This window comes from Polyodon spathula, chromosome 14, assembly GCF_017654505.1.
Source record: "Polyodon spathula isolate WHYD16114869_AA chromosome 14, ASM1765450v1, whole genome shotgun sequence".
Classification (NCBI taxonomy): domain Eukaryota; kingdom Metazoa; phylum Chordata; class Actinopteri; order Acipenseriformes; family Polyodontidae; genus Polyodon; species Polyodon spathula.
In genome coordinates this window covers 32083649-32108059 of record NC_054547.1, presented here as the reverse complement: position 1 = coordinate 32108059, position 24411 = coordinate 32083649, and the positions used below count along the sequence as shown (strand labels likewise).

At 35.5% G+C, this 24411-nt stretch overlaps 1 protein-coding gene across 1 annotated transcript in view; it reads right to left on the bottom strand.

Annotated features, from left to right (window-relative positions):
• The window catches only part of LOC121327227 (ras GTPase-activating protein 2-like), a 39349-nt gene extending 16114 nt beyond the window's left edge, over positions 1 to 23235 (bottom strand). Inside the window, exons 1-15 of the mRNA XM_041271113.1 lie at positions 23110 to 23235; positions 17645 to 17762; positions 13701 to 13804; positions 13511 to 13605; positions 12847 to 12923; positions 9956 to 10039; positions 9312 to 9384; positions 8242 to 8318; positions 6401 to 6502; positions 4445 to 4601; positions 3645 to 3793; positions 2046 to 2160; positions 1551 to 1625; positions 1211 to 1334; positions 235 to 341 (exon numbers count right to left, since the gene is read on the bottom strand). Of these exons, the coding sequence (XP_041127047.1) occupies positions 235 to 341; positions 1211 to 1334; positions 1551 to 1625; positions 2046 to 2160; positions 3645 to 3793; positions 4445 to 4601; positions 6401 to 6502; positions 8242 to 8318; positions 9312 to 9384; positions 9956 to 10039; positions 12847 to 12923; positions 13511 to 13605; positions 13701 to 13804; positions 17645 to 17762; positions 23110 to 23167 (1515 nt within the window). The 5' untranslated portion in view covers positions 23168 to 23235. The remainder of the gene's footprint in view (positions 1 to 234; positions 342 to 1210; positions 1335 to 1550; positions 1626 to 2045; positions 2161 to 3644; positions 3794 to 4444; positions 4602 to 6400; positions 6503 to 8241; positions 8319 to 9311; positions 9385 to 9955; positions 10040 to 12846; positions 12924 to 13510; positions 13606 to 13700; positions 13805 to 17644; positions 17763 to 23109) is intronic.
• Positions 23236 to 24411: the final 1176 nt, after the last annotated feature.

Genomic DNA, 24411 nt, shown 5'->3' with positions numbered 1-24411 from the left:
CTTCTTCTTCTTCTTCTTCTTCTTCTTCTTAGCAGATGCCTTTACCCAGGGTGACTTACAGTTGTATACAAAAAATACATAAAGAATTACAGTACTGTAAGTCACCTTTGGCAAAGGCATCCGTCAAATAAATACAAAAATAATAATACTAGTACAATACTGTCGTATATTCATTGATTGATGTATGCCCTGTAACACAACAAAACAAAATGAAACTCTTTACTCTCTACTTACTGGATGATGAGATCGGAGATGGAAACTGTGAGGAGATAACACAGCCACTGCATAGAACCGCAGAAACACAAAGCTGCTCACTGCAGAGTACTTCACATGGGGGTCATCTGTATGGAAAAGAAAAATATCCATTAATGCATTTTACACAACATAAAAAACACTTTTCAGTTCACAGTGTGCAAGTAAAAACCTGACACATTATGTAAATTGTTATAAATAGCTATGCATATTAATATCACAAATGTATTATACATAATATATGACTTTGGCACCACCATGTGGTAAAATTTCAGGATCTATAATTTAGTAAAGTCCAGACCACGTAGCTATTGTTTCCATTACTGGCTGTTACCTCCAGTATCCGTTTCCCAAATACCTGAATACCTTTATGAAAATAGAGGTGTAACAGCATAACAGATCGTAGATGAAATTCTTTCTTCATTATTGAAAAAGAACACAGTTAAAAACTAAGCTCTTGTCCTCTTATGTATCATTGTCTCAAAACTTGATGGGGGAGCTGAAGGGTGAACCCTATCTTAAGAGAGATTCCACTGTCAGTTTTTCAGATCATTTGATTCCTTTTGGATATTTTGAGTGAATGTTTTGTTGTTTTTTTTGGTAATCATTCAGTTGGTTTACTAGTTTAATATCTGTTGGAACACCCATGTTTAAACATTTATTTTTCAATAAAAATACACAAATGTAATTCAACCCCCCCCACCTTACCCCAGACACACGTTAATAAGAATGTTAGTTACATTTAGCCCTGGCAACTGCTGCTTATGGAGTTGCCATAACACTGAAAATATGATGTTCCCATTTGATGTGGTTTATGAAACATAAGCAGTTTAAATAGCAGCATCCGGTTTACAACACCCCTCAAGAGGATGCTTGCTAATAAGCCAGGCAAACTGATGAAGGCGCTTGTGGTAACGTTTGTCTACTTGACCAGGTTTCTAATAATAAGCCAACTTACCAGGAAAGCGTTTTGTTGCCATTTGTCTCAAAGCATTAAACACGTCGCACATCAGGGTAGGGCAGGTCATACTTGAATGCACAATGGAATTGAAGACTTTCTGCACGTACTGATGCAGATTCTCCTGTAATTTTAGGCAATGCTGTAATAAATTTACTCTTGACTACAGCTTTCAAATTTATCTAATTCTAACCATTTAAGGTGCAGGATTTTTTTGGCCATTCTTTAGCAATCTTTCATAAAGATTATATACATATATATATTATAACAATCAAGCTTAGTGAATGCAGACCACTGCCTCATTGGCAGTTTAGTTTTTTTGATAATGGTGGTAGTTTACCTTATTTACTTCTACGTTGTCCCCTTCTTTCAGCTTTATAGGATCGATTTCACATGGTTTGTTAGATTCACAGATCTGAAATAAAAAAAATGAGTAATCATAAAAAATAAGACGATGACACTATGTTACAATCTTAAAATGATTTCCAAGACATGCATGACCATTAATGAATGCTCATGGCAAGCATTTTAAAACTGTCAAACAAAAATATGAGTCACTCATGCGGTGTTCAACTGGCACATGAAACATTTGTTTCTAAAATAGGGTGATCGCTACACGCAAGGATTTTTATGGGAGAAAGGTTCCACTCAGTATCTTTAAAATGAAATACAAACATTTTAAAATCAACATGTAGATTTTGTGTGTCAAGTGGATTTTAATCATGGTTTTCTGTTATGAGACTGAATTGTAGTATGGCACTCAACATAAAATAAATTTATAACTAGCAGATTTTTTTAAGGATTTACTATAAAAAAAGTTATATGGGAACTTCACCTCATCTAAAACAGGCTTCAAAGTTACAATCAGGTATCGTTTCCCAACAATCTTCATCATATCATCCAAGCAACGAGTTGCCAGGGAGTTTCCTCTGAAAATTGTATTGGCCTCTCTGGAAAACCAAAATAATTGTAGAGAGTTATTTCTAAAACTTTTCAGGTGAATTCAGAATACATATTGAGAAATGTGGTTTCTAATAAAATCTGTAATTTGCTATAGATTATTGTGAATGAATCGGCGACAAATATTAGTTAAATAAATTATATTAGAGGACACATTAACACGGAAACCTGATACTGGCAGCGTGACAATGCAAGATAGATGTGAATTATATGATGTGTCCTTGCCAAGTTACAGAAACCAACAACAGAGGGGAAATAAATCATCTGGATTGAAACAGAGTTGGAATCTACACAGTATTAAGATCCGTGTACCAGAAAATAGTTGTATAAGTCGATTTTCTAGGCATTTTTGTGGGGTCCTGTGAGAGACTGGCTTCAGTCGTGACATCAAACCAGAAGAAAACACACAGCACTGCGAGTGATATGGTGAATGCGCTTGCTTTCACTCGTTTATTGCATAAAGATTTAAAAGAAATAAAAGATTTAAACAAAAACAGCACACGGCACTTGATGGAAAATAAACAGACAAACAAAACTGACTAACACTTAAACAGTGGACTAACAGACAAACAAACACGGTGAGTCAAAACAGTTCTATTTACTTTCTTTTACTTTACTTTGTTTAACTCTCCTTCTCCACTCACCAAACACACAAACTTGAGCGAGTGAAAACATACTGCTTTTATGCAGCTGTACCGAGACTCGACTGCTAATCAATGATTCAACTGGAGTCTCGGTACAACTGCACGTGAATTAATTTTAGTGCAATTTCCCGTGCTCACATATTACATTTTACCTGCACGTGAAGTGCTGTCCTATCCTCGTGCATAAATACAAATATACATTTTAAATCCCTCGTGTTACACAGACCCATTTATATCCCGTGTACCAATGACTATACACCAACATAACACACCACAAGCAACATATAACACACAAATACACACAGGGATGAGGAACATTGCCACACGCTCTTAAAAAGGGAGAAGTGAGGTAGCGCCGGTGTGTGTAATATTAAATTACTGTACTGGTATCACAGTGGGATTGTTACAGCCACAACTATGGCTCACACAAACTTAACAGTCAACAACCTGATTTATGTTTTCAGGATCTACCGCATTCAGGTCATGTTGCTAGGCAAAAACACAAAACCACTGTTCTAATTAAAAGTTTTAATTTGCTACTCTCAATACCATTAGTATAGGTATGGTATGGTTCTGATTAACAAAACAAAATGAATGTATTTGTACAGCATGCCATAACTCTGCCAGTGTCACACATGTAGGTTGGCATTGATCACAGTACTAAGCAGCGCTTTAGCAAGAGGGTTGCCCAGGAGTAAATAAGCAGTGTCAGGGCTTGTGGTAGGTGTGTTAGATATGTTTAGTAACATCAAGATTTACCTGCCTTTGTCACAGGCCCTTCTCCTACAGAATAAAAAAGTTCCTACACTCTAGAAATACAAGTCACTTACTGTGTCTGCTCAAGCTCCAGCTCAGCTATAGCAGTTACAAAAGGAACCAGTTTATTGTAATGCAATAGCAGCCGTACAACAGGCAGCACCGCCTCGTATCGCTCTCGGCAGATGTCGCACAAAATGTGAGCAGCGGAGGCAGAGATAGGCTGAACAAAGACAAAAGAAAAGGGAGGTTATGAAGACAGACTTTTCAAAACACAGGGTTTCTGACGAGTATGCTCAAGTGGGCTGCGAGTTCTGAATGGTTCTGGTGGTGAAGGTGGTAATGTGGAACAGATGGGCTGAACAGATGTGACATGTTGTTATTAATCTCACCTGTGTAGAAAAGGGGAGGGGGCGCCTCCTGGGCAGGGAGGTAGACAGGTGGGCTGCTTGGCTTATTATTGGAATAACTTGCTAGGTGACAGCGGGAGAAATGGCTGCAATAGTTTGCAGCTTATCTCTCCTACCAGCCCTACACAAAAAAGCAGAACCATCCAGGAGATTAGGGATATAAATGGGAAAACAATAAGCTAAATAAATGGGATTATCTACAAATTTGTATGAAGCACACTCTGACCACAGTATGTGAGGATGGGGGGGGTGTTATAATGCCCTTCTGCATTGTACAGCTACCTGCATGGAACTCTGTTTTATTCCTGTCTTTCTACACTCGTGGGTGCACAAATTCACCAGTATGTAAATATGTACCTGTAGAGCAGAGAACAGGGATACAAAGCAACAGACTCATTGTTTTGCATCAAAAGGCACTACTTTTTCAAGAATGTAATATATAAGTGATAACCAGTTAAAAGTACCTTAACATCTGGTGATTTGAGCAGCAGATCTCTCAGAGAAATGTAGTAGTTCGACGGAAGGACATGGTCTTCTGTGTAGGTTAGATTTACTCGCAGGGAGCCCAAGTCATCGGTTTTTGAGGTCTTGTTGCCATTGTCTTTCGGCTGTAACAAATACCTAAGCAACATGAATAAAAACAAAGTTTAAATAATGTCAATGTATTTGTCATTTAAACCAAGCAGTAAACTAAATCAAATCTACATGAACGCCAGTCTCAAACATTCAGTATGAGACAGAAGTTTACTGGATTTTTAAAAAATGTTCTGCATGTTAAATGTGAGAGTTTGGCTTTTTTTTTTTCCCCACCCAAAACAAATTCAAATCTGTACTCTACTAAACAGTAAACTACAGTGCAGTTTAACTGTACTGTAGATCATGCAGTTGTTTTTTGTATATGCACGCCTACACATTAAACCACATGACCTTTATTCAAAGTATACAAGACTACTAGCTCTTACATTTATACTGTGTAAAAGCTACTGATATTTCCTGTATATTCTTAACTGTAAGCATAGAAAAAGGGATTTCTTTTCTAACCTTTTTCTCCTGCAGTACACAACTGACAATAGCTTTAATGTAGTGGCCAGCCACTTTTTAAAATGCAAAAAATACCTGGCCATTTTTATTGTTTTGCACCTACCAATACCACAACAGCTCTGAATCCCCTTGAAGTGGACTTGGAAAATATTTGCGGCTATAATTTGTCTTTATCATTGTGTTCTCACAGGAAGCGTCAAATAGCAAAACCCATTATCTTTGTGTCTATCTCAACATGTTCGAACTATTCAGAAAACACAGCTGAAGCAGCCACTGACGTCAGCATGGCAATACTTGATGCCAGATAACTCATGGAATTCACCAGCATATAATGCTATAAAGGAGTTGAAGTCTGCGCACCACAAAGGTAACAATCTGACAAGGCAGCTATCACAGGTTACATCAATCAGCAGTTTAAACACACTTTTCTCTCTGTCTGGATTACAGCTGTTCACATTCTTTTAAATCCCTTTCTTAGACACTGACTGGCACAAAACAAAAAAGAGAATGACCTGACCAGCCTATAATGCACAGTTCTTGGTGCATTCATAAAACAAGTGTGTATTACCCAGTAATGTGGGACACTTTAGCATGTCATAATATGCTACACACACCTGTGGCTCAGTCAGTCATAAACTGCAACCAGAGTTGGTGGTGATTTTCTGCAAATGTTGATATTTAAGGAACACCAGAGACTCTTGATGGAGGTGATGGATAATGAAGCAACTGTGTTGAGGGGTGAGCTGGTTCCTTGGGAACTCAGAATCATGTCCCTTGTGAAGCTTTTCCATGATTGTTGATAAACAGTTGTACACAACGCTCGCACTGCTTATAAAGGTCTACTGGATTATGTGACATGCCACTTGTCTACATACATTTGCAAACCCTTTATGGGCCAGTCAGCGTAACTATTTTACGGTTTTAAAAAACAGAAAGCAATGTGATAAGGATCCAGCAATAATTTACAGTTAATTCATATTTGAAAAAAAAGGGGGGGACGGGACCACACTAAATAAAACAGGCAATACTTAATTGTAAAATGAGAAAAGCCCTAAAAAATAAAATCAGAACAAGTGTTTATTACTAGTCCCCCGAATTTAACCTGAATACTCAATAAATCTGAACTGACATCTGTTAATTATTCAAACAGTCCAGTAGAGGGCTGTCTTAGCAGTTCTCTTTTCTGTTTTCTGTTGTATTTTTGTAGTTTTGCTAAACTGCCCAAATGGCTGATTTTTGTAGCCTTTGATGATCTTACAAATCTACAAATAAGCAACTCGGACAGTAATCTCTGGGACTGTGCTACTGTTTTATTTACTTATTTGAATTAAACCGTCTCAGTTTAATTGTAGGTACTGTTCGACTGTTGTAACCCTTACCAAGCCTGATGAGATGAATCATTTCTTAAAACCTTCACCGATACCTTGGTCTCTCCCAGAAAAACATCCTGTGCAAGGTTCCCATTGTTCCACAGGTCCACCCTAGAAAGAAAACAGCAACTCACTGACAGAAATGATATAACCCCACCAAGTCAACCCACCAAAAATATTAAGCCAAAACCAAGTAATAATGCATCATTCATAAAGAAAATCATTGTCAAGGAATTGTTAACTCCAAAAAACACAATACATTAAACACAATGCCCATCTTTTAAAATGGGTTTGTAATTGTAAATCAAAAATTTTTTTTCAAAAAACAAACACCCAAACCCACGCATACAGTGGCACCAAAAAATATTCAGGCAGTTACTGTAAATGTCAATCGCTGTAGTTCTATATATTACAGTAAGGTTTAAATCTGTAAAAAAATAGTTACTCGTAAATCCAAGAATAGTACCTAACTAATAAAAAATGGCCACTATTAATACAGTAATTATCGTACAACTGATCATTATTTTGACTAAAACTTTATAACAATGTACATGGCCTATGTACTCAGTGTGCACATTTAAGAATAGTGTGTTCATTGACTATACTATTACACACTGTAAATGCCAGTATTATAGGTAAATATGTTCTTTCTTTTTGAACCCACAACATTTGGTAGAGCAGAACCCTTTGTTCCAACTTGCAAATACATAAATAAATACAAATTAAATAATGAATGAGCAATTTCTTTGTATCTCGTACAGACATGGTCTTTAATTTGCAGTCGTACCATTTTTAAGACCTACATTTCAACTGCTAACCACCTGTAAACTACAGTCAGGCGCAACTGTCTTTTTTTTCCCCATAAAGGTAAACCTTCGGTGGAAATAGAGTGCTTCCGCAGTCTGGAAATCAGCTGTAATGTCATGGTCACAAACACACAAGCACAGCTGTTTATACAGAGAAAGTATTATTTTGTTTAATCTCTCAGCCTGCTCACCATGCTGTAACCTGGATTTAACAGCAACCCTCATACAATACATTTCTGCATATTTTAGATAAATGCAAAGTAATGTTAAAATATGCTACTGTTTCATTCTGACATTTTGTTTTGATTTTATTTCAAAACACACATGCATCTCATTTGCATTTATTAGCCAATATTTTTTAATGAAACTGAATCCAAACACATTAAAACACATACATTTACACACACACACACACACACACACACACACACACACACATGCATATTCTTCCTACTAAATAACCTACCTCTTACCTCACTTAAATATCAGTTTGCAAACTGAGACAGTTAGAAGAATAACAATTAGTGCCAGTCCTTTTGGAACCTATAATATACTATAAAACAGTAAGCTATATATATATATATATATATATATATATATATATATATATATATATTCCCTTTTTTCTTATTTTTATCAGTCATGTGAAATGCAATACGAGTGAAGTCCTGCTGATGCAAAAGTAAGGAAAAAGACTTAAGGACACTGCTAGAAAAAATAAAAGTAATATGAAACTACTGAATATTGTCAAAGGCATGTCATTTATAATCCAGTTTTAGAAAAGCTGTGCTGAATCTCTTAAGAAACATACATGAAGTGATGCTTTACCTACCTTGCCTATATACAGAAGGATGCAAGGCAAGCACATAATTTGCTTTCATACTGTACATCGCAAATACTGCAGGAATTATGTACAGATGTTGTACTGAATTGATGGATTAAAATGTACAAATAAAATCCATGAAAGTACGCTGAATAGCAGCCAACCTCACGTCTATTCCTAGGAGCTAAAAACCACACACTTAGTTTGTCAAGTAAACTCACTTAATTTCAAGCTTTTCAATGTCCTCTTCTTCAACCTGGAATTGTGACTTTTTTGTGTAGCTGCTGGACCTTGTCACCTATAGGAACAAGAAGAACTTTAAAACACATTTCACTTTTCAATATGTACAGTAGTGCATGTCTATTAAAAGGGATTACAAACATGAATATATTCTGAGCCACACTTACTGGTTCTACAATGACCAACATTTACTGCCAGTATATACAGAATTCAGTAGCAAATAGAAATGCATTAATTATCCATTTTAAAATCGCAATTGATCAACCACTCAATATCAGAATGACAAGTCTTTCAGATCAACGGTTTCTAAAGCACTGAAAAGCAGTATTATTTCCACAGTGACTCATTTTTGTACACATTTTTGTAGCACAGTTTCTTACTATAAATAACACAGAGGACATAGGAAAAACCCATGCAAGGTAAGCTGTGGCAGACTGTACAGAGTACAGCCAAAGACAACTTTTAATATCCCATACCAAGCAGCTCAGACATCTCACGTCCGCGGCTGATAAAGAAAAAAAACAATTCAGTACCAACTACTTCAAAAGCAGGACTGGAGAAAATAAATGACAATTTACTGCAGATTTAACTCAGGGAAAGCAGCAGCTGCGGCCAACAGTTGTGCATTACCCTATATAATTAACTAGTCTTGCTTCATAAAGTCGAATGAAACCTGCTGAATAATGTCATGTAAACATATGAATTACTTTCTGTTTTGTAGTTTTCAATATTCAATGAAAAACTGACAAATTGAAAAAGGTGACATTTCAAAATCTAACATGATATACTGTACTACTATTATGGCTTCCAGAAGACTCTTGTGATATAATTTTGTGGTTTCTTTAATTATATGATGTTAAAATTAACGTCTCAATTCTAACATTCTAGGTGATGCAAAACTTTTGTCCACAGCTGTAGATTCTCAGACGAGCTCTTATCCCCACAGTAATAGTGTGATAAAAGACCTCTCCTGAAAAGCTAGATATGCAATTACAGTTAGTAATGATAATGCTCCTTTACCATTTATACAAACAAAAGAAACAGCGTTTACCTCAAAATAAAACGTTTCATCAAACTGCGGGCTACTTGTTTTCTTTTTCACCTTGGTTTTCTTCTGATCCGACCTATTGCAACGGATTTCATTTTTAAAAATTAAGTCTGTTTCACTCCTGCTCAATACTAGATGAGACATACAAGCTCAGAAATGTTTGTTAAAACACAACAGAAACTACACAAGATATTGGCTGATAAATTGTTTAAATTAAAACATACTACATTCAAGGTTGTACTTAGTTTCCATTAAAAGGAACATTTCGCATTGTCTAACTAACACATCAATTCCTGGTCACAGAATAAATGTTTGAGACATTCTGCAATATCAATAAAGACATTGACATTTTCAGAAAAAAATGCTTACAAAACAGAGTAGCTGTGGAGTTCTGCGAAGCTTTGCATTCATACTTTACCCCTCCCTCCATAAATAAAGATCAACCTCTACTTGTTATGCTAATACTGTGCCACACATTTGTGGAGTCTATGTAAATAAACTTGCTTTCCCCTGCAGATGAGAGAATCATTCAAGAAATCAAGATCTAAACATATTTAAACCCAACAGACAGCATATGCAATGTTTTTTTTTTTTTTTTTTTTTTTTTTTAAAAAAACAGAGATTAGAATTATTAAACAACATTTTACCTAGAAGGTCCAACAAGAGACACAGTTGCGTACGGGTCACAGCTTTGGCCATTTATCAGTGGCAAGCCTTGGCACTCAATTATTCTGCAATAAGGACAAATTAAACAATAGTTAGTTAATCTGCACCTGTACTGTATAATATATGTTTTATATAATATGAGGTGGAGACACAGAATCCAATAAGGAAAGACTGCATCGAGTGCTTTAAAACAAAAACAGAACTCCCACAGTTGAGTATCAGGTGCCTCTTATATGGTGTGTGTGTGAGAGATTATATAAACTGTGAAAACTGGAATTAAACGTACCATATTTATGATTAAGAAGAGTAAAACCATGAGAGATGAACAAAAAACAAAACCAAAAAAACCCAAAAGAAAAACACTGTTTGAAGAAGTAAGGAAAGGAGAAGTTACAAACAGGAAGTTCACGCATGGCAAGCATCGTTACGCTGGCAGTCAAGAGTCTTTTTGTTTTCTGTCTTTGTAAAAGAGACTTTGGTTTATAGTCGAACACGCTCATTTACATGTGTCTTCAGCATTAAAAAAAATGTGAGGGTTTGCTATCGCTCTAGAGATTGCAGGGTGTTTTTTCAGAATGACGCCAAACCAAAACCACTGCGGTCTGCAGGCTGGGGAGGTACATCTTCGTGTTCGCACATTAGATGTGCAGATGGTATCATTTCCTTTTGACTTGACCAACAATATGAGTGTGAATGAAAAAGGAAACAGATCCACAAGTTGTTAAAAAAGAAATATATATATATATATATATATATATATATATATATATATATATATATATATATATATATATATTATATTCATAAAAGGGCTGCCTGTGTTCAGAATTTCGGTCTGATGTTAACATATTAACAGCTATACTGTCCAATATATACAATCATTTTATGACTGATATTTTAACTATTAGGAGATTTGTTTAAAACTATACTTGAAAACATGAGAGTTCTACCCAACTGAACCAGACAGAGAAGAAGCTAAATATCAGAACTTGAGGACCAAGCTAAGAAAATAATAAACATCTAATAAGTCTCCTTGGTGTATTCCCGTCTGTAAAAATAATTCTGATCCTACTGTAATTATGATGTAAACCAGATCTGTTTGATAGATCCACTGTCATTTATACCTGCAGAAAAGACACCAGTTTGTTTTATTTATGCACAACAGAATATTTTCACAGATTCAACTTCATGCTTCATATTATGATTAAGGCCCTGTGAAAATCGCGGCAGTATCACGGGTAAAGTATCGTATTTCACAGAATGTGCATAGAACTATTTTATTAATCATGTATACAGGTTATTTATTTATTTATTTATTTAAACATCAAATACAGAGATAAATGCACTGACATCAAAATCAACGTAAAAGTTATTCAAGCACTTTACAATAGCTTGTGAAACAGTGTAATTAACAGCCTGTAGGTAAAGTGTATCTGCAAGGACAGCTTTCAGTTCTGGTACGTCACACGGAAGTTCACCATTTAGGTCTTGCAAAACAAATACAATGTGTAACCCATACTGATCTTGTGCATCAGTCGACTCACCAGTGACCACTGACAAGCAACCAGACTGGTTTACCAATTCCATAATCTCCTGCTTGTGAAACTCGGCAACTATAGGTAAGTATTTATGTCTCAGCTGGGGTATGAAGGAATCGCTCCACCATTTGCTACACTCAGTCTGAAGAATTTACGTAATTTTTGGTTGTCCAATTTTTCAAGAGGGATATTTGTGCAAATCGCGATTTACACAGGGCCTTAATTATGATGTGTTTTATGCGATTCAGAAGTAAAAAGCTTAATTGAAAAATATGGTCTTACTTAAAAGCCTTTCATTATTTACACAAATAAATCAAAGTTAAGCCCTTTACTTAAAGCTTCTTAAAAAGAATAGCATCTTTCCAAACAGATTACTTTGACAGGCATGACGCCTTGCATGGGCTGAGACCCGGGACAGGCATGTGGCAGCAGGGACAACAGCTGGAGAATTTCAGCTTTGAAAATTTGCAGTTATAGAGCTGGACAAATCTGGGCAAACTTTACAATGATCATCTTAAAAATGAAGTTTCACAATGGAAACAGATAGAGCAACATAACCAACTTCTAACTCTACAGACCTAACCACTTCCTAGTTTAATTTGCAATCTAAGCATATTTAGACATTTCTTAGAATCCACGTTTCCACATGTGCAGTCTGACTAACATATTTAACGACTTAGGTAGATGGGGTAAATTAAATTAAACTAAATTAAGACCTTAACTCTATTAAGACATACTGATTTGCTCGTTTTGAAATACTGGAATGTATATTTTCTTTTGGTTAGGTGAAGTTGAAATACAGGCATTCCTTCTTAATAAATTTTGCTCCTGATAACACCGTGTAACAAATTTTTTATTTTTTTTTGTTCCTGGGTAGTAAGTGTTATTTCCTAATTGCTTATGCCTCAAAAGTATAGAAAATGGCTATTATTCCCCACAAACTTTGCTTTTGTGACCAGGACAGTGATATTTCAAAATATCACTATTTCCAATGGGAAAACGGGCAAATGTGTGTCTTTTCGTTCACATAAAGTCAGAAAAAAACAACATATGAATCCAAATTAACATGTATTTATACTAAAGTAACACAAAAATGACTACAAAAGATTTAGAAGTGAGCAGTTTTTCAAGATCTACGATTATACTGTAAATACAGTATAATCGTAAATCTCGAAAAACTACTCACTTCTAAATCTTTTGTAGTAATTTTTGTATTACTTTAGTATAAATACATGTTAATTTGGATTCATATGTTGTTACATAGTGTAATACATGAACAAGGTGAGATTTTGTATTTATTTTCCATTGAAAGCATGTGAAACTACTTGACTTACCGCACTACAAGCTGCTGACACACAGATCCATTATCCGTAATAAGTTCGTTGAGTTTCATCTCAATGTGAACTTTGCCCTGCAATAACAAATGTTTTATTTAAATACCTAGCCAAATTTAAGTTTGCAAATGATCTTTAACCATTATGTCCTTCGATTTACTTTCTCAAATGTACTGTACTTGCTTGAGTATCATATGAACATATGATATGCAATATGAGGTTTCATCTGTTATACAGTTAGTTCATTATAATTAACATATAGTATTGCCTATGTACTACTGTATGTATCCTACACATACATACATTGTATTATTATTTAATCTATTAGTCAAAATGGCACAGTACTTGAAAAATCTTATCTGAGGCAAAAATAGATTTTCTTTTAAAGAATACCAAAAAAGAAAATAGGATGTGGGGACAGTGCTTTTCAAACGCTACAAAAAAAGTATGCTATTTAGTTATGCTGAAAAGAGTTAAGCATTTATTTAAAATGTACTGCACATCAAAGAATAACAAAATACAGCATACAACGTAACATACTTTTAAAATTTGGATCTCAAAAAACAGTGTCATTGCTTTAACCAAACACATCTCTGACACTCCCCCTAAAGGAAACCACTCCACTCCCCCTTCCCCTATTATTGTTCATAAAAGCATACTATACCTGTACTTCAGAGTTCGGATCCACAGATTGCAAACTAAACCAGTGTTCTTTCCCGCTGTATTTACTGAGATCTTCCTTTCTAATTGCAACTTTGCCTAGAAGTATAAAACAAACTAGTAAACAAACCAAAAAACATATTGACCCCTGAGGGCTATGCAGTAATGTACAAAGGGGTAAATGGATCACTTACCTACTGGCAAATCCCTTTGCATAAATCCCTTAGCATACACGTAAAAGGATAAATACTGAAAAGTTCTTGGGATCTCAAAGTAGAAGTCTTCTCCATAGAAGGGGCTAAAAAAAAAAAAAAAAAAAAAAAAACAGTGACCTGTTATTTTGTCTTTCAGCCAATGTGTAATGAACAAGGATTGGAACTCCTTCACATAGGTTTAAAAAAACAATAAAATGGTCAGATTATAAGAGACTGGGACACCAACATTGCAACAGATAGGATTGTGTACAGTACAAATCACATTGTACTTGTAACAGAACCAACCAGGATCTCTAGCCTACTGTACTTTCAAGCTACCCTCTACAGTTACTAAGAGGTCAATTACAAACTCTGTAATTACTGTATAGAACTCTATATTACAGCTTCAACTACAGCATCCTGTGTGCTGTGGTGTTCTTAAAAGTGTGTCGCTAATCCACAATCTCAAAACTGTGCCCAAGAGCGTCCTAACCATGCTGCATTTCTACTGGTTTCCTACATATTGTACTGCATATCTAAAACTCTGAAGTGTAACATACAGGCAACATGGATATGCATCCCCAGTGGGGGTAATACATTGACTCCTGAAATACAAATAAAAAGCAAAACTATAGTGCACAGCACAAGAAATGCCAAAATACTGTACATCGAGCAGGTTTGTTTTCAGACAGCGCCTATACCTGTTCACTGGTCTTTAGGGTTAGACTGGAAACACGTTAGGACATTTTAGTTTACCAATAATATTTTAAGATATGCAATTTCAATTCTATGAAAACATTTGTCAAGATCAATACATAACACCTGTTCAAATAATGTTCAATAACTCAATAATTTGAATCGCAATCTTACAGCCTAAAAAGGATTAAAACTTAATTTTTAAAGTTATGCCAAGTACAGCTATGGTTAAAAGTTTTGCATCACCAATAATAATAATAATAATAATAATAATAATAACAATAACAATAACAATAATAATAATGTAATTAAAAATAAAAATAAAATATGATTTAAATTTTATTTAACATCAAGTAATCAAATAAATCTACAAAAGGATATTGCAAAAGTATACCGGAAGCCAGAATAGTGGTACAGTATGTCACATTAGATTTTGAAAGGTCACATTTTTCAATCTGTTAGTTTTTCGTTAAGTAGCGGTATATGGAAAACATCAAAGCGGTATGCAATTCAATATGTTAACGTTACATTATTCAGCAGGTTTCAATCGACTTGGTTAATTCTATATGTTGATGCAAAAGCTTTGGCCATAGCTGTAGACTTTATTTACAGTAGTAAAGGCGAAACAGTACTGTACTTCGACCATAGCTGTACAGTACAAATTCAGTTCAATGGCTCAGCAGCAGCATGAAGACAAAACACCTACCAAATGTGTTCTCTGTATGAAAAAAAAAAAAAAAGAAGCATGCCTATACAAGTCTTTGGTTATCAGAAGGTAAATTACATAGAATCGAGGGATCAGATACAAGCACTACAGTATACATTTATACCAAACCCGCAATTAGTTTACTACTTATTTCTCTATTTTAGAAAAGACAATAGAGTAAAAGAAATTAAACAGAGGAGATGGCTATTATTCTACACACTAGGGTAAAAAAAAAAAAAAAAAAAAAAAGTGCAAAACTATGTGCGAAAACATGAAACCCATTTTAAAAGAGACTAACAAATATGCAAATAACAAAATGGGTCAAGACACACTGAAGGTCAGGGTTTGTGGCCTACAAAAGATTTTTAGTAACACTGCAATGAGCCAGCTATTTGTTACCCCAAACCATAGCCTACTTGAGAGCAGAAACGTGTTTGCTGTTCTTATCAAAAACAGCGTCTGCCAACACATTAGGTACAAGGAGTTTATTTTTACAGCTTTTAACTGTTTGAGCTTACACATTCTCATCTCCAAATTCCAAGAAACCATGTCATAGTTCTACTACACTAGTCAGACAAGCACTCTAACTAGAAACGGGGGAAGCATCAACTGTGTAGGTGGATATGCTTCCTCTAAACCACTGTGAAATCTCTGCTATTAATATTTTAAAAAGGCAAACACTCCAAAAAAACCACCTAATTAAAACGTGGTGGAATGTATACTACTACATACTACGCAAGGACTGTAGACTTATGAATGTGTGAATATACTGTACAGTACAAGTGTTAAATGCAGTTTCTACACAACCCTTGTAATGTAGCTGCTAAACCACTAGACAAATGAGCAGTTCATAAAGAAACCACAACATACTTAAGTTAAAAATCTGATTTTATTGCCAATTATTTCAAAAGTATACATTGTAAATTGTTTTGCTGACAAGGTTAAATAATAGTGCTGAATTTCAGTATCTGCACTCAAAAAAACAACAAAAAACACCTAGTTCCTGTAATCCTAGCACAGGATATCTTGTACAGTACTTGTCAATGTGTGGTTTGCAGAGTTTTGATTTTCTCTAAAAAAGCAGTTACCTAAAAGGAAAATCCTTGAAATACGTCACTATTTATTCATGAATTTATTGTGTGGTGGTCTTGTGTTTCTCTGGCCATGACATTAGCCATTACATTTACAGTACCAGCAAGGGCGATACCATTTGTTAAGACACTGAAGTGCAAGAAACAGAACATACAAAAGTATTGTATTGAAATTTTACATGTTAAATGATGCTTATGTTTAAAAATAAAGTAGTACATATTTGTGTATGTATCCTGCATGTATCTACATACATCAACGTTACAGGTACTTGTATAATTATTAAATATAGGTGGAGCTGCAGCAAACAATTAAAGAGGAAGTGATGTTATCCAAAATCATCATGTTTTTTTTTTTCAACTTAAGAGCTTTACCTTCTAAACGAGGTTTGTAGATCAACATAAAAAAGTTACAGTGGGGAGATCATTAAACAAGAGAAATAACAGAACAAGGAACAGGAAAGATTCTGAATGGGAATCCACTCAATTCAAGAAGCTAAATTCCCTGCTTACTATTCCACTGTATATTGCCATCATTAAGGAATATATGACATACAGACATACAGACGGATGGCTCAATAAAGTGCTGTATTTCCATGCCCTCAAGAACATGTGCTTAATACTTTACTTAGCAAGTTCTATCATAAATGGAAGTTTGGTTCTCTGCAGTAAAAATGCAACGTCATGCAGACAACCAGTAGCCTCTATACACCTGCGCTATACATGGACAGGTATACCTTGCATCATATTTTTTGCAGTTATAAACTCATGCATCCCTTTTCATTTCAATTTCTTTGAAGATCTTTCAAGCTGCCTATTCCTTTGTCTGGAATGCATGCATGTTTCAGAACATTACTTTAATAGAAGTACACAACATTTTTTATGTAGATTTTAATGGTGGGTGGTCACTATAACCAATACAGAATACGAACATAGAGAAGTAGCACCCGTCCATCAAATGTCTTGAATTCTTTCTTAACAAATATGAGACTTGGATTTATTAGTTTTGTCTGATGCAACTTAGCCAGCAGTGTAAAATCCCACTGTCAAGTTAAAGCCCACAATACTAAGGTCTGTCTGTGATAATGGCACTCACAGAGTTAATTGTGGGGACAGTTATATAGCATTTTGGGTGAAATTATGAAACCTGAAGAATGACTTACAAACTAAGTGTTAACTCAGAAAATAATCCCAAAGCTATAATGTGCATCATGGTGCCTGTACTGCTCATTAATTTGCAAAAGACACATTTAAGAATCAATGAACTGTATCACAGTATCCTGAAAGCTCTCCGTATTGAATACATTATTAAGAATATACAATGAGGGCAGCAATTAGTTTGCCACAAAACGGACATCAAAAACATGTTGCTGAATATTTAATGGTTGTCCTGACTGATTTAAATGCTGGGTGACAGAGACAAAGCTAAATAACTTATGGATATAAAATATTACCTTAAACTTTTTTCAAAAACCTTGGTGCGAAAAACCTCCTCTTGGTCCAGGCTTACTGTACAGAAACAACCTCTCATCTTGTTTGGTCCGGTGTATGGAAGCAAGTTCTTTGCTTCACCTGTTAATTAAAAAAAAGAAAAAAAAAAAAGTGTAGGTTTATTCAACTGTGTTCATTTATCTTCAAATCCAGGTTATACAGTCTGTTAATAAAATATAAAAGTCCAGGTATTTACTTAATACAAATTAACAGCAAACAAAAACATCTAGTGCACTTGTACTGTATTACAAATTTGACGTGTCAAAAGTATCAACTTCCTCCAAACTAGGATACAAAGTCAGAGCAAGAACCCCAAATACAATCACAGACCATCATAAATTTGTAACGCTGTTTCTTGGTTTAAAAAAAAAGGGGGGGGGGGGGGAGCGGGGGGAAGTACATGCACCGAAGGCAGCAAACAGGTGTGAAAATAAAATAATTGTATTAAGAAACCCCCCCCCCTCCTCACATATTACTAATACCAATACATGGTTTGCTATTTCCAAAACAATTTCTGAATACTAGAAATTCCTTCTATTGAGTGGGTGGGTCCCATATTGCCTTTTGGAATCTGACTTTCTGGTAGTTTTAGTTTACAGCAGTTTGCGTTCAAGGTTATAAAGAATTGTAACTGTGTCCAATTTCAATCTGCTTGTTGTATAGCATGATCATAAACCACGATGGCTACAGTGTATGAATAAAGTTAGCAGTTTGATTTGGACAGACAGAGAAATAATGGTGAGTTCACTTGTTTGTTTTTTTTTGTAAATTTTGTTTGGAACTGCATGAAAGCATATTTGATTTACTATAATGAACACTGCACAAAAATGCATTTCATCTAAAAACTAAATTAACTCTACTTCCCTAAACATTTGCCCACTGTTCACAGAATCACGTCATGCAGTACAGACTGAATACAACTGCAGACCACTGGATACCTTGGATAATAATCTAGCTCATCAGACTCTGGGCATCTGCCGATGACAGCCTTCCCTTGTAAACAGGAGCGTCTTCTGTTCCGATAATGTGCCAACTGCAGTAGCTGTGTGCCAGTATTCAGCCACATCCCCTGACCCTAGCGAGAGCCCGTTGGGGTCTTTTTGACACCGTTGGTGTCTTTTTCTAACTACGGCGATACTGTACAGCCATTTGCTTTTGTTTGATAAAAGCATAGGTATTTATCAATTAATTGCTAAATGTGAGTCAACACTGTATTGCTGCATTCACTGCCAAAGTAATTCAATAAAGCTTTATCAGGCAGCTGATGTGCATTGATTTGGTTACCTTTTGAATCACTGAATTACAGATACAATATCAGTTAAATATTGAGGACCTTGTTTCTGAGTGAGAGTGTTTTGTGATAAGCATTTCTGTTATTTAAACTGCTCACTGCACACAGAACACATACTGTTAAAAAGCTTTCAGTTACTTTGTTCCTTGGTCATGAAATAATCTTGTTAAATTGTTTTCGCTGCTATCGCTGAAAATCAATAGCTACATAAAATAATGTTTGTGCCTTCTCATTAAAAGCATTTTACAACTAGCTTTAACCTACTGTGAAAGTTGTACTGGTGTGTTTTTGAGATTTTAATCGTAACGCAGTAATATAACCAAAATAATGTTCTCTTCAACCAAACATTCTCCCAAGTCCGTTATCATTTTTCTGCATATCATTTACTGTAACTTTAATTTTAATTTTTACTCAGAAAATGCTAGTTTAACCTACAGTACCTCCATATTAATAAGATATACTGCACAGGAGCTTAGTCTTGCTATGCTGCCAATGTGGAAACAGCTTGATTGATTAATACAAACCAAATAAAAAAGTGTAGAACAGATAAATTATCACAAGCAAGCATTGCATCTAATTGTACCGGCCGTCTGACATCTCTTTCACCACAGCATGGGATCATCAATTGCCTTCAGGTACTAGAATACAAGGGATGGTGAAACAGTGATAGTTTGCAAATTGATTCTCAATATCTGTTTACTCAGGCTGCTTCCCAGCCCTCATATTTATCTATCTGTGTAGCTGATCGTAGTTGTTATTGGCCCTTGGGTAATAAAACCTTCTCTTGCTCATTGATGGAAAACAACAGGGAGATCAGCATGATTCTCTAACAGGTTAAAAACCCACAACCATTTTCAATGTAATGATAAAGTAGGATTCATGGGTGACAGTTCGCAACATTCAACCACACTTAATCGATAGGGAACCAGACCATGTTTGTGTACATTTCCTTAGAGTAGCTTCAAAACAGAACTTACAATCTCTTTATGTTCACCCAGCCGCTCTCGTGAAGTCTGTGTCACTTTGTGGGCTACAGTAAGCAGAGACACTCCTGCTTATAATTGCAGGTGGATTCAGAAGTGACCTGGAAACCCTGCTGTAGCTCACAAAACAGAACTGTTTAATAACCGTTCACCAATACTGATTCAAATGTGAATATTATCCCTACACTTTCATTTTAGCAGATTAAAAAAATAACAACAAATTTTGTTCTGAAAAATAAAACCTGTGTGGTTAATTGCTTTGAAAGTCTATTCCCTTTGACACAATTACCTTTTTTCTGTCATATCTTTCTCTTTATTCAAGTCCTCATTTAAATTCAATACTGTGCTATAAACTTGCACGCTCACTTTATATTTCACTTTGGGTTTTTTCACATCTTATCACTTACTACCAGTGTTTCATTAACTCATGTTTAGTTTTAGTGAACTGCACTGTACAGTATAGCCACCCAATTGCAGTTCAAGCAGATCAGAAACAAGCAGGAAGAATGACATGGTCACTTCTCTTTTGCATCGAGCTACACTGCTGTGTTAATGAAGGGAAAGGTTTAAGTGATTTTTATTACCATTAACTTAAGTCTTCTTGAGAGAAAAAAGCTAAACTGTTTCCCGTTTTATTTTCTGTACAATGTTTTTTATTATCTACTGCATACAGTAGATAATCAAGAACAAATAACAAGAAACAGATACACACAGGAGGTTGAACTGCGCACAGGAGATTTAAAGGAATTATGAGTCCATCTGTAATAAAAGCGAAATATTTTCTTTCCATTACATTTGGATTCTTTAACGTCTTGACATGCATCCAGTAAATAACTATTAGAACAAAACAAAACATTGCACACGTACAAAAAAAAAAAAAAAAGTGTAAATGTACAAGTACCAAGTTACACATATGGATCAGCCAAGTACTGTAAATATGGATCTACTACTAAAGGGTTACTAAAACAAAAACATTTCTCAATTTCTCATAAGTCATTATTTTCTAAATGAAAAACAACAACAGCTGGTTATGTTGCAAACTTTAAATCACCAATTTGGTTTGTTAATTCAAGGACCACTATGCACTGCACAGTACAGCTTTGCTATTTCTGGTTTAGATTTGTAACATTACCAGTTTGTTTTTTTTCTGTTTAGAAAAAGTTACACTTCTGCTGAGTGAATCTCTCCCTATACAGTATATCCACTCGGTTCGTCATTTACAATTCTTGGCTAAAGCTAGGCTGCAGTATGCTTATGTTTAATTTCACAAATACACCCCCTCAGATTTACTAAAGGAAATGTTCAACTCAATTCTGATACACATCACTGTCATTTAATGACATCTCTGTATGATTGCCACAACCTGGATGTCCATTGGCACCACTGCACATCGTTTAAACCTCAAGCTGTGATTGCTGAAACAGTCATATGTAGCAACTGGCAATGTATATAAAACAAAACAAAGAAAAAAATCTAGCCAGAAGAAATCAAACGGTTTGCACTTTGCACTCTGATAGATGACTCTGATAAATGATCTATACTGTATGGGTTTTCAAAGCCATATGCAGATTGTCTTGAAAAGTCAACTTCATTCAGTTGTTTATCTATAAGAAATAGATCCACCCCATCAGTAAACAATAACCAAATCTGCACACAACCACATTAGCCAGGATGCTCCTGGTATGCCACTATCTATATTCCAGGTCTTTTATCCCTGAATACACACAACACTGAGCCTAATTCTAATACATATCTATCTGGCTATGGATGGAACGTTTTCTTACTGCAACATTATCATAATTTGTGTCTCCATTATTTACAGGAAAATGATTACCTACAGTGGTGTTATAGACCATACAGTATTTCTGACAAGCAGTGTTAAAACACAAGAAACACAAGCCCCACTGTTCCTCTCTTCCCACTCAACCTTCTTAGGGGAGGGGGTACTTTAATGTACTCTCCCCTCTGGTTTTACTTCAAATATACAGTGCACAAAATAAAAAACCAAATAAATAAATAAATAAATAAAATAAACGATTGTGTGCAAGAAAGGGACAACTGCAGTGGAGTAACTAGGGATGAAGCCTGAATTTACGGGGTTTAGAACAAGATTTTTGTGATTGTCTTGAACATTATGGCCAATACTCGATTACTGATAATGCCATTATAATGTAACCCAAGACTATTAATTATGTTGACGACAGTATTTTACAGTACTTTGTACTGTACTTTAAACCAACCACCATTCAACATACTTCTCTGAATTACATGGACACAAAATTTGAAGACCCTAATTATTATATTGTATAGTAAACATCAAGTTTTACATACTTCCTTTACCTGTAAAGAGAATGCATTTGTTGTTGTTGTTTGACACTGTTATTGAATATTGAGAGCTGTACCAGGAAGCCACAACATCCTGCCTCAGTCTAAAAAGTACAGTAGGTGCACATATATTGCAAATGCAAGCATGAAATGATAAATGCAGATACTAGCCTTACCTATCTTGCTAAGGTGCCTGGTTAATTCATTCTTCAATCTTCAGTTTTAGAAACAGAAATGTCCTTACCGCAACTTTCAGTATCGAGTAAAAAAATGAGCCAATTTCCTGACAACAGTTTCGCAAGATTCGTTCAACAAAATCAGAATAATATGTTTTTTTTTAGACAAAAACAATATTAGACACACTAAAATGAACATTCGTTATAATAAAATATGCTATCATTACATATGCTTAACTGGCTGTGAGAAACACGGACACTCAAAGTAGCTGCTACCGGTACAGCAGTAAAACTTAAACGATAAGATACTCTAAACATGTCAATGCCAGCCAGCAAGACCTGACCTTTTTTAAATCAGAAAAAGTAAACCATGCAAACCTAAATATACCTGAAGCCACGGGATATTAATTAATGAATCACAATACTACGATTAACTTGTTTTATTAAGTTGGTCTGGCCGGGTTGTGTCTTGTCTCTTTAAATCGGGCTTAGTGGAGTGGTGTTGCCTAGTTTTTCCCCCAGCAGTGCACAATGCGGGGCAACTTCGCTCATGCCACGCCCGTCTTTCTGGCTTTCCGTTTAAAATGTACTCGGAGTATTAAAAAACAAAACAAAACAAAAAAAAAACAAGCTGTTAGTTATACAGTACTTACAAATTTTCCCCCTGAGGCTCTGTAAAGTCCGAAGCGCCGGATCATCTTCTTCCGCCATGGTGCAACTAAACTGTGTGATTTACTGTACATTCACTAGGTCGACTTAATATCCGTTTATGAATGCAAGACGATAAGCTCCTCCCTCTACCAGTCGTCACTGAGTCCTTATTGGTTGAACGCAGCATAAGCGCATTCCACAGAACGAAAGTCTTAAGAGTTTACGCAGAAAGTGGTAAAGTAGAGAGTTTATGCAAAACAGGGCAACGTTTGGTAAAAAGGAAGTGGATGTTATCGACTGACCAATAATACTATTCAACTGAAGAATTGAACAAGCAGTGGAGTTTAAGGCTGTCTGACTCTAAAGTTGGAATGCATTTTAAAGGTAAGCTAAACAGGGTTATTTGTTAATATTCATCATTCCAGTGTTTCACACATGTGGTGTGAAATGTGTTCATTTGTTATTGCCGAGGAAGCAGAGAACTGAAGAAATCATCAGGCAGGAATTGGAAGCGCCTTTTACATGTAGGACTACTGATTAATGGGAACCCCTGATTCGTATATATAAAAGCTGCATCTCCCTGTTGGAATTCATTTTTGTAGGAAGTCACTGTGGCCTCTAGAACTAATTCAGCATATGTGTATATGCTTGTCAACTATTCGCACTTTGTCCTGATGAAGCGTTTTATTATTTTTTAAACTTTTAAATGATCAAGATAGCATATAAAAAAGAGTAGGATGATAGAGTAAAATATGCACAAATAACAATCTGTGGACATTTCCCCAACCACCAGAAATTAGGGCAGGTCGGTCTTTGTTAATTATTTCCAAGGACACATACAAGGGTTATCATTTATGTCATGTATTTTGTGGTGTTTGCCGATAACAAGGTCTGAAAGAAATGTGGTTCTGAAAGAAATCTCCAGGTTGTGGAAGCTACGTGCATCTGCGAGGGTGACAATTGAAGAAACCACATCAGAAGAGGTTTCAACACAAGAGGCTGTGTGTATATGTGATACACAAAGGAACTATGTTATGAAAGCACAGTATGTAGGGTGCAGGGCAAAACACACAGAAACATCTACAGTACTACTGTTAATAGGATGTGGGGCCAGTATTGGGAGCCAGGACTGCACTAGGGCTACTGCTTCGAGGCATAGATGACAATTTCTTAATTAATACCAACTCGGATACATCCAGAGAAACTAGGGCTGGATAAAGTCTTGTGAAACAACAGTGGACTGCATAGCTATTGGATATAATAGAATTAGATTGGCTTTACACGAATCCTTGCACAGAGCCCAT